The sequence below is a fragment of the Staurois parvus genome, unplaced genomic scaffold (genome assembly GCF_062004578.1).
Source record: "Staurois parvus isolate SC_StPar_1 unplaced genomic scaffold, SC_StPar_1.0 ptg000025l, whole genome shotgun sequence".
NCBI lineage: Eukaryota > Metazoa > Chordata > Amphibia > Anura > Ranidae > Staurois > Staurois parvus.
In genome coordinates, this window is record NW_028317821.1 from 13,799,573 (window position 1) to 13,812,646 (window position 13,074).

General features: G+C 38.1%; 1 protein-coding gene across 1 annotated transcript in view; it reads left to right on the forward strand.

Moving 5' to 3' along the window:
- The window catches only part of CFAP54 (cilia and flagella associated protein 54), a 527,562-nt gene that overhangs the window by 306,335 nt on the left and 208,153 nt on the right, over positions 1-13,074 (forward strand). Inside the window, exons 36-37 of the mRNA XM_089651915.1 lie at positions 2,634-2,815; positions 7,433-7,660. Coding sequence (XP_089508041.1) covers positions 2,634-2,815; positions 7,433-7,660 — 410 coding nt within the window. The remainder of the gene's footprint in view (positions 1-2,633; positions 2,816-7,432; positions 7,661-13,074) is intronic.

A 13,074-nucleotide genomic window follows, 5' to 3' on the forward strand; every position in this document is an offset into this window, starting at 1 on the left:
AGCATCCCCCCATATCCCCCTTTTTTTTTCTTCCTCCCTTCACTTTCTTCTCCTTGTATATACCTTTTCATACGGTCAGAAACTCAGGAATTTCCTACATTAATATGTGTGGTGTACCTCTTGATACGCGGCTATTTAGTACAGGATTTATTTGATGCTTATCTTATGATGTTCCTATATCTCTATTAGTGTCCTCTGTTATTGCTCGTTTTGATACCAGACATGTTCTACTTACTGTATATGACCACAAAACTTTAAATAAAGAATTTAAAAATGAAAATTAAAAAGTATCCTGTTCTCTTTGTATTGCTTCCTTTACATGAAATACCTGGTGTTCCTGCCAGTCCTCATGCTTTCCTATTTGAAACTGACCACGCTAGGCATTGAAGCACATCCATCCCAGTGTAGTAAATTTTCAGCATGACTGTTCTCCAATGATCAAACTTTTGCTGACATGCGCCCCTTCACAGCCATATACTGGGAAGATCACCATACTGCCATTTCTCCATCATCACATCTTTAAACTTGATTGTGTGATCACAAAAAAATAAAAGAAAGAAAGAAAAAAAACAAAGTATTTCTTTTATATATATCCCAGTCCTAGTCATGGGCAGCACAGTGGCTAAATAGTTAGCACTTCTGCCTGGCAGTAATAGGGTCGTTGGTTCGAATCTCCAACCACGGCACCACCTTCCTGGAGTTTGCATGTTCTCCCTGTGCATGCGTGGGTTTCCTCTCACACGCCAAAGACAAGCTGGTAGGTTTATTGGATCCTGTCTAAACTGGCCCTAGTATGTATATGCATGAATGTAAGTTAGGGACTTAGAGAATGTAAGTTACACTGTATGCCCCTTGAGGGTTAGGGACAATTTGAATGTACAATATATATATGTAAAGCGCTGCATAAATTGTTGGCGCTATATAAGTACCTTTAATAAATAAATAAAATAAAAAAGAGTCCATAGGGCTCAATACTGAGTTGGCCCACCCCTTGCATCTATAACAGCTTCAACTCTTCTGGTAAGGCTGTCCACAAGGTTTAGGAGTGTGTCTATGTGAATGTTTGACCATTCTTCCAGAAGTGCATTTGTGAGGTCAGGCTCTGATGTCGGAAGAGAAGGCCTGACTCGCAGTCTTCTAATACATCCCAAACGTGTTCTATTGGCTTGAGGTGCAGGCCAGTCAAGTTCCTCCACCCCAAACTCACTCATCCATGTCTTTATGGACCTTGCTTTGTGCACTGGTGTGCAGTCATGTTGGAACAGGAATGGGCCATCTCCAAACTGTTCCCACAAAGTTGGGAGCATGAAATTGTCCAAAATGTCTTGGTATGCTGACGTTTTAAGAGTTCTCTTCACTAAGGGACCAAGCCCAATCCCTGAAAAACAACCCCACTCTATAATCCCCCCTCCGCCAAACTTTACACTTGGCATCATGCAGTCAGGCAAGTACCGTTCTCCTGGCAACCACCAAACCCAGACACGTCCATCGGATTGCCAGACAGAGAAGCGTGATTGGTCACTCCAGAGAACACATCTCCACTACTCTAGCGGCATGCTTTACACACTTTGCACTTGGTGATGTAAGGCTTGGATGCAGCTGCTCGGCCATGGAAACACCATTCCATGAAGCTGTCTACACACTGTTGTGCTAATCTGAAGGCCACTTGAAGTTTGGAGGTCTTTAGCTATTGCCTGTGCAGACAGTTGTTGACTTCTGCGCACTATGTGCTTCAGCATGCGCTGACCTCACTCTGTCATTTTACGTGGCCTACCACTTGGTGGCTGAGTTTCTGTCATTCCCATTTGCTTTCACTTTGTTGTAATACCACTAACAGTTGAGCGTGGAATATTTAGTAGCAAGAAAGTTTCACAGATGGACTTATTGCACAGGTGGCAACCTATCACGGTACCACGCTTGGAGTCACTGAGCCCCTGAGAGTGACCCATTCTTTCACAAATGTCTGTAGAAGCAGTCTGCATGTCTAGGTGCTTGATTTTATACATCTGTGGTCATGGAGGTGATTGGAACACCTGAATCCAATTTTGTGTCCCAATACTTTTGACAATATAGTGTGTGTGTGTGTGTGTGTGTGTGTGTGTGTGTGTGTGTATATATATATATATATATATATATATATATATATATATATATATATATGTATGTATATATATATATATATATATATATATATATATATATATATATACATATCAATATCACACATTTCTGTTTTATACTGAATGGGTTGTTTTACAGGGTAAGGGTTCACATACAGTATACTTTAAGCTGTCAGCTACCTGCTGCTACTGTGGGGTTTGTAAATTTAGTTAACCACAGGTTTGTGTTAAAATATGCTGTACTGTAGCAACTGTATAAATGTTGTGAAAAGGAGTAGGTGAGAGTCAAAAGTGAGGTGAGAAACAGCATACTTAGTCATATAGAGTGCCCTTCATTTTACTGTGTATGACTAAGTGTATCTCATCTGTTTATCACAATCCCATTCTTCTTCAGAATTATGAAGAAGAAATATGACTGTGTTAGCCTCAAACATATGCTGTGTTCAGTGTTCACTGGAATTTAACTGTAATCATTGTATGCATTTGTTCTAACACTTACTCCTCATTATTTAGATTCAACTGACTATTCCGAGCCGAGTACAAAACGAAGTGATATGGATACTCCTCGTACTCAGATGACCAATGACACTGAAACATCAGTCCCAGCTATAAAAGAGCAAGCAAAATTAAACAAGTCTTCAATTATACTTTTGGAGCATCTTGGAAAAGTTTTTGATCGTCTTAAAAAAGCAATGGTAGGGAACATAAAATATCTGCTTCTGAATCAAATATTCTTTGTTATATGTTTTCTGTGTTTTTTTTCTCGTTCAAACTTTTTATTGTTTTCAAAAACATAAAAAGAAACAGAAGTAGGATGGTCCCTGAACATATACAGGCTTAAGTGAATACAGAAAAACATGTTGCACTACAGGGAAGAAGAATTATTGCATGAAAACGTGTTACGAGGAACCATATAAAAACACGAAGGGACACTGTGGTACATGGGAAGATAGAATCTAAATGCACAACAGAGATGTAGCACTGCTCCCAATGACCAATTGGAGGTTTCGTATGAAACATGAGGAGGGGAGCAAAGATAGACTGGAAGAATAAAAAGGATAAAGGAAGGAAAAAAGAAAAAAAGTAAGGGGGGGGAGAATTAGAAGAGACTAAAAGTGGGGGAGAGAGAGAGAGCGTGTGACTTCCAGGAGAGAATAGAGAATCTCGGAACCAGGACAATGCAAAACATGGCTCTTAGGACTTTCACAATGCAGGAAAAGAGGACGTCAGGGAAGGAGCAAGAAGTCATCAAAGTTTGGTGGAAGGAAACGTTCCGCCAACTTTCTGTGCTTTTTTAATTAAATATGTTTAATCCAAGAGATGAATGTGCTGATCAAATGCATTAGAATGGTCAATAATTATTCTGCTTTTATGACATGAACACTTCTGAATTTTTGTTTTAGTATTTATGAAACAGATGGTTACACCAAGGACACTAAAGAGCTGATTAGATATGTGGTATAGTATAGGTTTTATCTCAGCCAACCAAAACTGTATCAACTTGACATCCATTCAGTTTAGGAATTTTTTTCTGTAATTTTCCCATTAGTAGGAATATTCATAGTGTTTAAATAAACTGAATGGCACCTACAAAATTCATGATATTGTCACTAAATGCCCTGAATCGTCTGCCTCCTGAACGTAACTTTTTTATTAAGTAATAAAAGGAATTCACTGACTAATGCAGGCCATAGATGGGTCGAAAACCGTCCGTTTTTGTAACAAAAAAACAAAAAATCAGTCATTCAATAGGCCAACGTTACCACCAACGATACAAAAAATCGGCCGATTTTCGTCCCGTCTACGGCCGGCATTTAATTACTACTGTGCCCTGCAGAGAGCTCCGCTATTATATTTGACATCAGAAAGTATAGTGGTTACAAATAGATACATTGTTGCAACTGCAATACTTTTTCATGTCAAATAAAATAGCGGACTGGAATTCTTCTTTTTCTTTTTCTTTTTTTCTTTTTCTTTCTCTTCTTTTTTGTCTTCTTCTTTTTCTTCTGCTTCTTTTCTTCTTCTTTTTCTTGCAGGTCACGGCTTATGCGCAGATTTTTTATCGGTAAAAAGATCGGCTGATTTGCCGATCATTGCTGCGAAAATCGGCCAATTTTTTTCCAACTTTACCGATCAAAAAAATGTGCCACAATCCAGAAAAACGGCCGACCAATTAACCCATTAACAGTGCGAAAATCAGCCGATTTTTTTTTTTCGACCGAAAAATCAGCCGATTTTCGACCCATCTATGGCCTGCTTAAGTCTCTGTTTTGCAGTTCATGCAGCATAAACTCCATCAGAAATTAGATGCGTTATCTGTCAAAGGCAATCTGATGATACCAACATTGAGGTTTCCCTGCTCTCAGTTGTGCTTCACTGAGCTGTTGTCAGTCACTCTTATATATGAATATTACATGAGGGTTAGTGACTCATAATCTGTCAGAGTATTTGGACTTAGAGAGTTGTTGATTTGCATGTTATCAGTTCTACCAGAGGTGGGAAACCAAAAAGATTGATTCACAATTGTATATAGAGAGTTAAGCAGCATCATTATTACATTCTGTTCAAATATTATAATATATCATGTTTTCTTACAGTTAGGTCCATTGTCTTGTATCATGTTCAAACTATCAGTAAACCAAAAAGACAGTTTTAATGTGTTGTATTTTATGTGATTTATTGCTGTAGTGATTTTTTGTTGCTTCTTATAGTTTGTTTTACATAGTAGTAAATTTAACTTTGCTTTGTATACGCATAAATTATCGCCCTATTTTTTCTAAGAGCCGTATAAGAGCTTTATAGGTCTGCCATGTCTTTTGGGAGAAGAGTCTCTCAACTACGGTCATTTGCATGTTGCAATTTTCAACTTATATGATAACATTGAGAAGCTCCCATTCAAACCAAAAATATAGACAGATATAAATAAAGTTCATATCTGCCATGAGGGAAGTAATGGGGGCTGCTTTTGTTGACCTTATGGTAATGCTAGTTTCCTGGTTGTTATGTAGACCTGATGGTTTCAATATTCTATAAGTCACTGACATGAAACAAGCATGTGCATCAGAAAAGCTAGAAGTCCTTAACTGTATGCTTGTTTCATCTAATTGACTCAAAGTATTGAAATGTGTTGGTCAGCATAATAACCAGTAAATTAGCATGTTCAAAAGCAGAGATCTGCGGTAGAAGTTTTGATTATATCATGATAAGGGTTTGGTCTAGGTTACCTACACTAAACTGATACATGTTCCAGCTCAACCGATAGCCCACTTATTAAGTGTTCTTGCATGGCAAGACCAGTTACTGTTATCTCACATATATATTCTTATTATTATAGCCAAATTTACCACCCTAACTCCTCCCACAGTTTTTATACTACATAGACAGTAATATATCGAAAAGTGCGGATTGTTCCCGATTGGTGTGCTATTACTTTGTGGAATGTTTCACCGAATGGTTCACGAAATATCACCGTTTTTGTGGTGAAATTGGTCCCATAGGAATGAATGGCGCAATGTTCAAAACTAGAGTGGGAGCTGACAAAAGCTAGAGTGTGAGCTGAAAAATCAGGACATGATTTCTAAACTGCCATCACTCCCTCATTTTCAAGCCCACCTACACAAATGGTATATCAAAACGTTCAGCTATCCCTGCTGCCACTAAAAATGTCCACGGCTAAGCCATAGTCCTGATGATTGAAACTCCAATCTAGCCACCTCAAATTTGAAGGGCAATTTCTAAACTGCGACTGTGCCTTCATTTTTAATATTTCAGAGACATGCATCAAAATGTAGGTCTGGGTCTTGTGATTCTCACAATATAAAGCTCTTCGGTGTAGGTTTTATAATTTTTAAACTTGAAGATGCCAACCGCCAGTGAAGTGAGCAAGTTGGAGCAGTTTGTTTTTAACCGCTCTTCTCTGCCCTTGCTGTAGAGTGAGTTGCCATAGGAACCCAGGTGTGTCAGCAGGCAGCAGAGTGACAAAAGCTAGAGTGTGAGTTGTAGACTACTGGTGGAGGCAAGAACACTTCACACAATTTCCCCAGAAATTGTAGCTTTTCTAGTTTTAAATTATGATATATTTCTAAAAATAAGTTTTAGCGAATAAGCCTTTAAGTGATTATTTTCATTAGATAGAAATAATAAAATATTTTTTTTAATATAATATGTAATGATGTATGTACATGGTGGCAGCTATATTTCTCATTATATTTGTTGACTTTGCTTCCTACTTTGCAGTGCTACAAAACTGTCACAGTTCACGTCTATGCGCTTGTGTGGCTATTGTCTTTTCTAGAGTAATTGCACTTCATCACTGAAAGCTAGATTTAGTGGCATATCAATACATTTAAGCATGCTTATTGCAATAATGGACTTATGCAGTATGAAAACCAAAAAAATCCTTAATGTACTTTTAATTACTTTATTCCACTACTAACTCAGAATTTTTGCTCATTGAATATGAGCAACAGTTTAGTGTTTCTAAATGTAAAACAATGCACCTAGGACAAAAGAATCCCTTGGGAAAGTACATCATTGGGGGTGCAGTGTTGACCAGTACTGCAGAGGAGAAGGAATTGGGGGTACTTATTTCAGATGATTGCAAAGTCAGCAAACAGTGTGGCCAGGCAGTGGGAGAAGCGAATAGAATTTTAGGATGCATCATTAGAGGGATCACCAGCAGGAGGAAGGAGGTCCTAATTCCCTAAATAGGTCTTTGGTGAGATTTCATTTAGAATACTGTAAATGAGTCCAGAGATGGGTAGCAATTATGATGAAAGGTCTGGGGGATAAAATATATCCAGAACAACTTTAGGAACTTAATATGTACAGTCTGAAGGAAAGAAGGGAAAGGGGAGAAATGATTGAAACCTCTAAATACATCAAGGGGGTGAATAAGGTTCAGGAGGGAAGTATTTTCAATATGAAACCAAAATGGGGACATGACCTCAAACTAGCTGGAGAAAAGTTCAAAACTAATATCAGAAAGTATTTTTCAGCAGAAGTAGTGAGCCAGTCAAAAGTAAATGACTTCAAACATAAATCTATGCCCAGACAAAAACGTTAACAAACCCCCCCCCCAAAAAAAACCCCCAAAACATGCCCCCCCCCAAAAAAAAAAAAAACAGGCACACTCAATGGACCACTCTGTCTTTTTTCTACCGTCACTTTTCTATGTTTCCATGTTTAATATGCTTAACCTTTAAAATGTTTAATTCACTGTATTTAACTCCTATGTGCAAACCCTATAGATTTACAAGCGTGTATTTTATAACGTGGGCTGACTGATAAAGCTTTGTCTTTCAATTATTCAGGTTCTTGCACATCGAGGAGGACACTGGACATTACTTCAGAATGTGTGTCGTGTACTTTGGAACCTTATACTTGAATTGCAGGTAACTGCCAAAGGATTTGACGCCGCTAAAGGATTTTGTCCCATCACAAGGGATCGCCTGAACAATGTAATATGGACACCATTGTACTTTGCAGCAGACTCAGTCCTTGACATGATACTGATCCTGCAAAACAGTGGTTATTTGAAGGTATGTGGTCAAATTATGATTTTTTTGTTGTGTGCTATTTATCTTTCCAGCATCTACCAAAAAAAAAAAAAAAAGCTAAATATCACGTCATAGGAGCTTCAGGTGTCTCATCAAAAAACATATAACTGAATGTACTAAAAAAAAAAATTAAGGCTTACAAGTATTTTGGGAGGACTGACCTTTTTGATGTGCACTGCATTTATTTATTTTTGCTACAAGATTCATGGGAGGATGCACAGGAACAATGACATGCCATCATTGACTATAACTAAAATTCAGCCCTGACAACCAAAACAAGCATGATGACCACTCATTGACCACAGTTAAGTAATTCTAATTCCAAGGCTTGTGTTAGGCAAATTACGCCTTCCTGTTATGCAGTGGATTTGCTCGTCAAGCTGTAAAAATCAGCTTTACGGTGATGATTTTATCTTTCGATTTTGACTGAAAAATTATACACTTACCACTGTAAAAATGTGAATATGTCCCTAAAGAAGATATGTTTGTATAGTAAATATTTGGCATTCCCAAGAGAAATGAAGTTTTGTCCCAGACAGCTGAAGATAAAACGTTACATTTACTACAGTCAATTAAAAATGTCCATATAGCAGAGAGAATCGGAGAGGAATAAAGCTGCTGGCAAACACTAGTTTCATGCTACACATGATTCATTAGGGTCTTGAACAAATTCTGGTACAAGGCCAGCACACATTACTCTTTCCCAGTAACATTTTACACTTGCTTACTGATTCTTTATTTTTAGACACAATAAAAAGTGCTCTTAGCTACTGTTTTTCCTAGCTTTTCTTTGCTGCCTGTTTTATAAAGGGTGGACTGTAAACAGCTTTTATTATGTTTGCTTAAGAACAGAAATCACCTTCCGAACATTTTCAGGACACAGTAATCTGCACGTTCCTGGCTGAAGGTCATTGTCATTGAGTATTAGAAAAAAAAAACACTTTCTTTTAGGCATAAGAAAACTAGAAAAATTAACATGAAGAAATGATGATAAAGAAATAACTGTCATACATACTGTAGCTTGGGAAAAGTCTGAATGGCAGTAAATGCAGAAAAATTACAGGTTTCAGTCACAATAAAATGCATGCGAATATTTAGATCCAATTAGTACCCTGCAATGTATTTTGGGATGTTTCTCATGGTATTCACCCCAAAATACATTTGATAATACTTGTTCAGATATATGCATAATTATGTTAGGTTTTCTCAAACACCAGCTTAAGAACTGTTCAGGAATGGGCATTTGTAAGGGTTATAGCCTTTGTCAGGTTTTTATTGGAATCTATCTCCCTAATAAGATAGAAACTTTCTCCAACAGGGACACAGGCAGAAAACTCCCAAATGTGTTGTACAGTAAGGAAGAGTTAGAATGTCAGACAATGTTTTAATGGGAAATAATGAGAATCTCCCCAATAGGGAATAGACAGAAATAAAAAGGTTGCAGAAATTTTAACTCTTTCCATATATTTAAAAAGCTGAAAAAACATCTTAGCTGGAGTTAAGCTTTAAAGAAGTATGGACTTTAAAAATAAAATAAATAAAACATAAATGCTCACCTCCATGCTGAAGCATCTGTATGATGCTGCAGATGTCCCACTTCAGCTCTAAGACTGAGAACTGAGTGATGATATGACCGCTGATCCTTCAGTTCTCGGTCTCCTCTATAAGTCTCCGCTCTGTACTCCTCAGTGCTCACTGGAGCACCAGGCTGGGGAGGGGGTGAACACAACTGGCTCCAGATCTCAGCTGCGCTCTGAAAGGTGAAGTCATCTGTCAATCCGGCAGTGTCAGAATATTGTCAGAATTCTTCTAGAGCCTGGTGTGGCTGTGCCCCATCAGCTGATAGCTGAGTTTGGGTCACATGAGGTATGGCCAAAAAAGCTTTGACTACACATCTCTTTTAAGTTGTTATAATATGGTAGGCTTACTTTTTAGAAACTGATTTGTGTGCTATTATTTACTGCTTTTAGCAGAGTCTTTGTTTTTGAACTTCCTAAGGCTCCATGTACACGAGCCTACACTGACCGCCGGCCGCGGGAAAATGCAAAACCACGGCAAGATTGCGGTACCGTGATTGCCGCGATTTGCGTTTCCCCACAGTCGGTGGTCAAAACATTCCTATCCTGGACGCGATTCTTCCACGTTCAGGAGAGGGAGGTTTAACCTCACCTAAATGTGGCAGCTCCTAAACGCTGCTAAAAGCCTATGTGTACATGGACAGATAGGCCTTTATGGAGTTGTGTTTAGGAGTATTGTCAAAAAATGCCAAAAGCTCCTAAACTCAAGTTTAGGAGCTGCTCGTGTACATGAAGCCTAATTATGCCTCTATCCATAACTGATATTTCAGTTTTACAGAGTTGCTGGTAAATTGAGTATGCTAACTTTTAGCAATTTTTGAGAATTTGCAAGATATCCTGTCCAGAATTCACATCACTGGAACGCAGCTGCAGCCTATAAAAAGCCATACTACTGTGCTCACATCAAAAGTGCAGTCTTCGTAATCATGGTAATAATAATAAGAGAGTAAAATCTTCATCATGGGAGTCTAGGAGGGAAAAGAAATTCAATATATTACATGGAAATCTTGACAGTGGAGTTCCTGGGAGATATTATAAGTCTTCAGGTTAACCCAGCATTATCCTCTTTGAAGGTATAATTTTTGTGTTAAGTGGACACTTTTCAGACCCTGATATTTTTATTGCTTACATTATGGGGGAGTTTATTAAAATTAGAGTGTACAAAATCTGGTGCAGCTCTGCATAGAATCCAATCATTTTCCAGGTTTTATTGTCACAATGGCTACAATGCACAGCTGCACCATATTCTGAGTGCTCCAGTTTTAGTAAATCCTCCCATTTATAATATAAACTTTACTGGAATGATATGATAGTATTTGTATGATATGCCATGAGCTTTGTTACAGATACACTTTACAACATCAACATTCTTAGCATGTTGGAAAACAAAGAAGTTATTCTTCAAGCAATAATTTGTTTTCAATTCATTAACACTAAGGCACAGTTTTTAAAGCAGAAAAAGCTAACATACAAATTTGTAAATAATCATGCCTCCAAAGCAAAGGATTTTAGATATTTCCCTACATATTATGCCCTACCCACTGGTAGGAAAAAAGCCACAGCCCTCTCCATCGGACCCATTTCCACTACACTAAACTGGAGAAAATGGTAGAGATGCAAATTGGCACCCCTGTGCAATTAGACTAAGAGAGAGCTTTGTTTTTTTAATTCATGTAGAGTGAAACTTGAGTCTAAATTGTCTATGGCATATCATAAGAGCAGCCCTGGGTAAAGGTTAAATAAACATCCAGTATGTCCTGAGGAACAGTTTCCTATTCGCCTTGGGCATCTTTGTACAATTATCTACAACAAACAATAGAATATTCACAGGCAGTTATGGAGACCTCACTTACAAAAATATATTTATGAGAGAGAATGAGTACAGAGACATACAACAAAAATGATGAAAGGTCTAAGGGATAAAACATATCAGAAGAGACTTCAAAGCTTTATATGTACAGTCTGGAGGAAGGAAGGGATGGGGAAGACATGACTGAATACACTAAGGATGGAATTAAGGTTCAGGAGGACAGTACTTACAATATGAAGTCAAGATCAAGAATGGAGGGAGCTGACCTCAAACTAACAGGAGGAAAGTTCAAAACTGCTCTTAGAAAGTATTATTTTACCAAAAAAGTAGTTGATGCTTGCAATAGACTTCTAGCAGAAGTAGTGAGTCAATCAACAGTAAGTCGATTCAAACATGCTTGAGATGTAGATCTATAAAACGTTTTTTCAAAAATGAGCAGATAGACCACTTGGTCTTTTTCTGACATGACCAACCTATGTTTCTATGTAAGGTAAGGGTTAGAAATACTGTCAGATTTTACTGATATCCATGGTTTTGTTTGAGAGATTTTTCCTCATTTTCTGTTTTGGGGATAATATTTTACCAGACAGGAAATGAGGGAAAATATTTAACGGGGAAAAGACATAAAAAAATTGTTTTAGTATTCCCCTACTTAAAAAAACCTTTTTTACTTCTATCTATGTTGCTGATAACAGAGCTTTCTCTTCACTTCCTAACCTGTTTTATCAGGCAGGAAGTGAAGAAACCTCTCCCAAGTAGCCTTCGATGTCAGTAAAACCTGACATGAGCTTTAATCCTTCCCTGCTCTATCCTGAACCAAAAAAAAGTTTTGGCAGTAGCTACAGTACACTTTATTGAGGCAAAAATGTAATTGAGCCACTCGGAGTTATAGTACTTAACCACTTGCCTTCCAGAGGATTTACCCCCCTTCCTGACCAGGCCATTTTTTGCCATACATCTCTGCGGTACTTTAACTGACAATTGTGCGGTCATGCAACGCTGAACCCAAATGAAACATATGTCCTTTTTTCCCCACAAATAGAGGTTTCTTTCGGTGGTATTTGATCACCTCTGCATTTTTATTTTTTGCGCTATAAACACAAAAAGACCGCCAATTTAAAAAAATACAAAAAACTATTTCTGACTTTTTGCTATAAAACATATCAAGTAAAAAAATTTTAAAATCTAATTTCGTCATACATTTAGGCCAAAATGTATTCTTCTACATGTCTTTGCTGAAAAAAAAAATCCCTATACGTGTAAATTAATTGATTTTTGTGAAAGTTGTAGCGTCTACAAAGGGCGGTATATATACTGGAATCTTTCTGTAAATAATTTATACTAGTAATGACAGCAATCAGCGACTTATAGCGGGACTGTGGCGGGCATCCTGACGCTGGGTGGAAACTGACTAACTGCCACTGACATCCCCAGTGATACTAATACAGTGATCAGTGCTAATAAAAAGCACTGACACTGTACTATTGACATTGGACAGGAAGGGGTTAACATCTGGGGCAATGAAAGGGTTAACTGTGTGCTGTGTTGTGTTTTACATTATGTGCTGTGTGCGTTTTGCTGGGGAGACAAGCTGCTTTGTTGTTCTGCTGTGCAGAGCAATACAAAGCAGTCTGTTTGGGCTGACAGGAGATCTCAATGCTGTTTACACACAGACCTCTCCCCTTTCACTGTTCCTCGGTGATCACCAGGTGCCAGTGGGGAATCTCTGTCCAGGACCCGGTGATCGACAGCTGTAGCTGCCAATGGCACCTGGAAATGTGAAATCACGTATATATACGTGATTTTGCACAGCCCTGCTGCCCTGCAGCAGTAGTTCTGCTATCGGGCGGCGGGGAAGCAGTTAAAGTGTTACTAAACCCAGGACCCTGCATTCACTTTATCTGGTCTCCCACAGTACACATAACATGGAAATGCAGTTATTTTAGTAACTATAAACTGCTAAATATTTTTTCTCATCAGCAATTAGGAAGAGCTTTCATTCTTCCCTG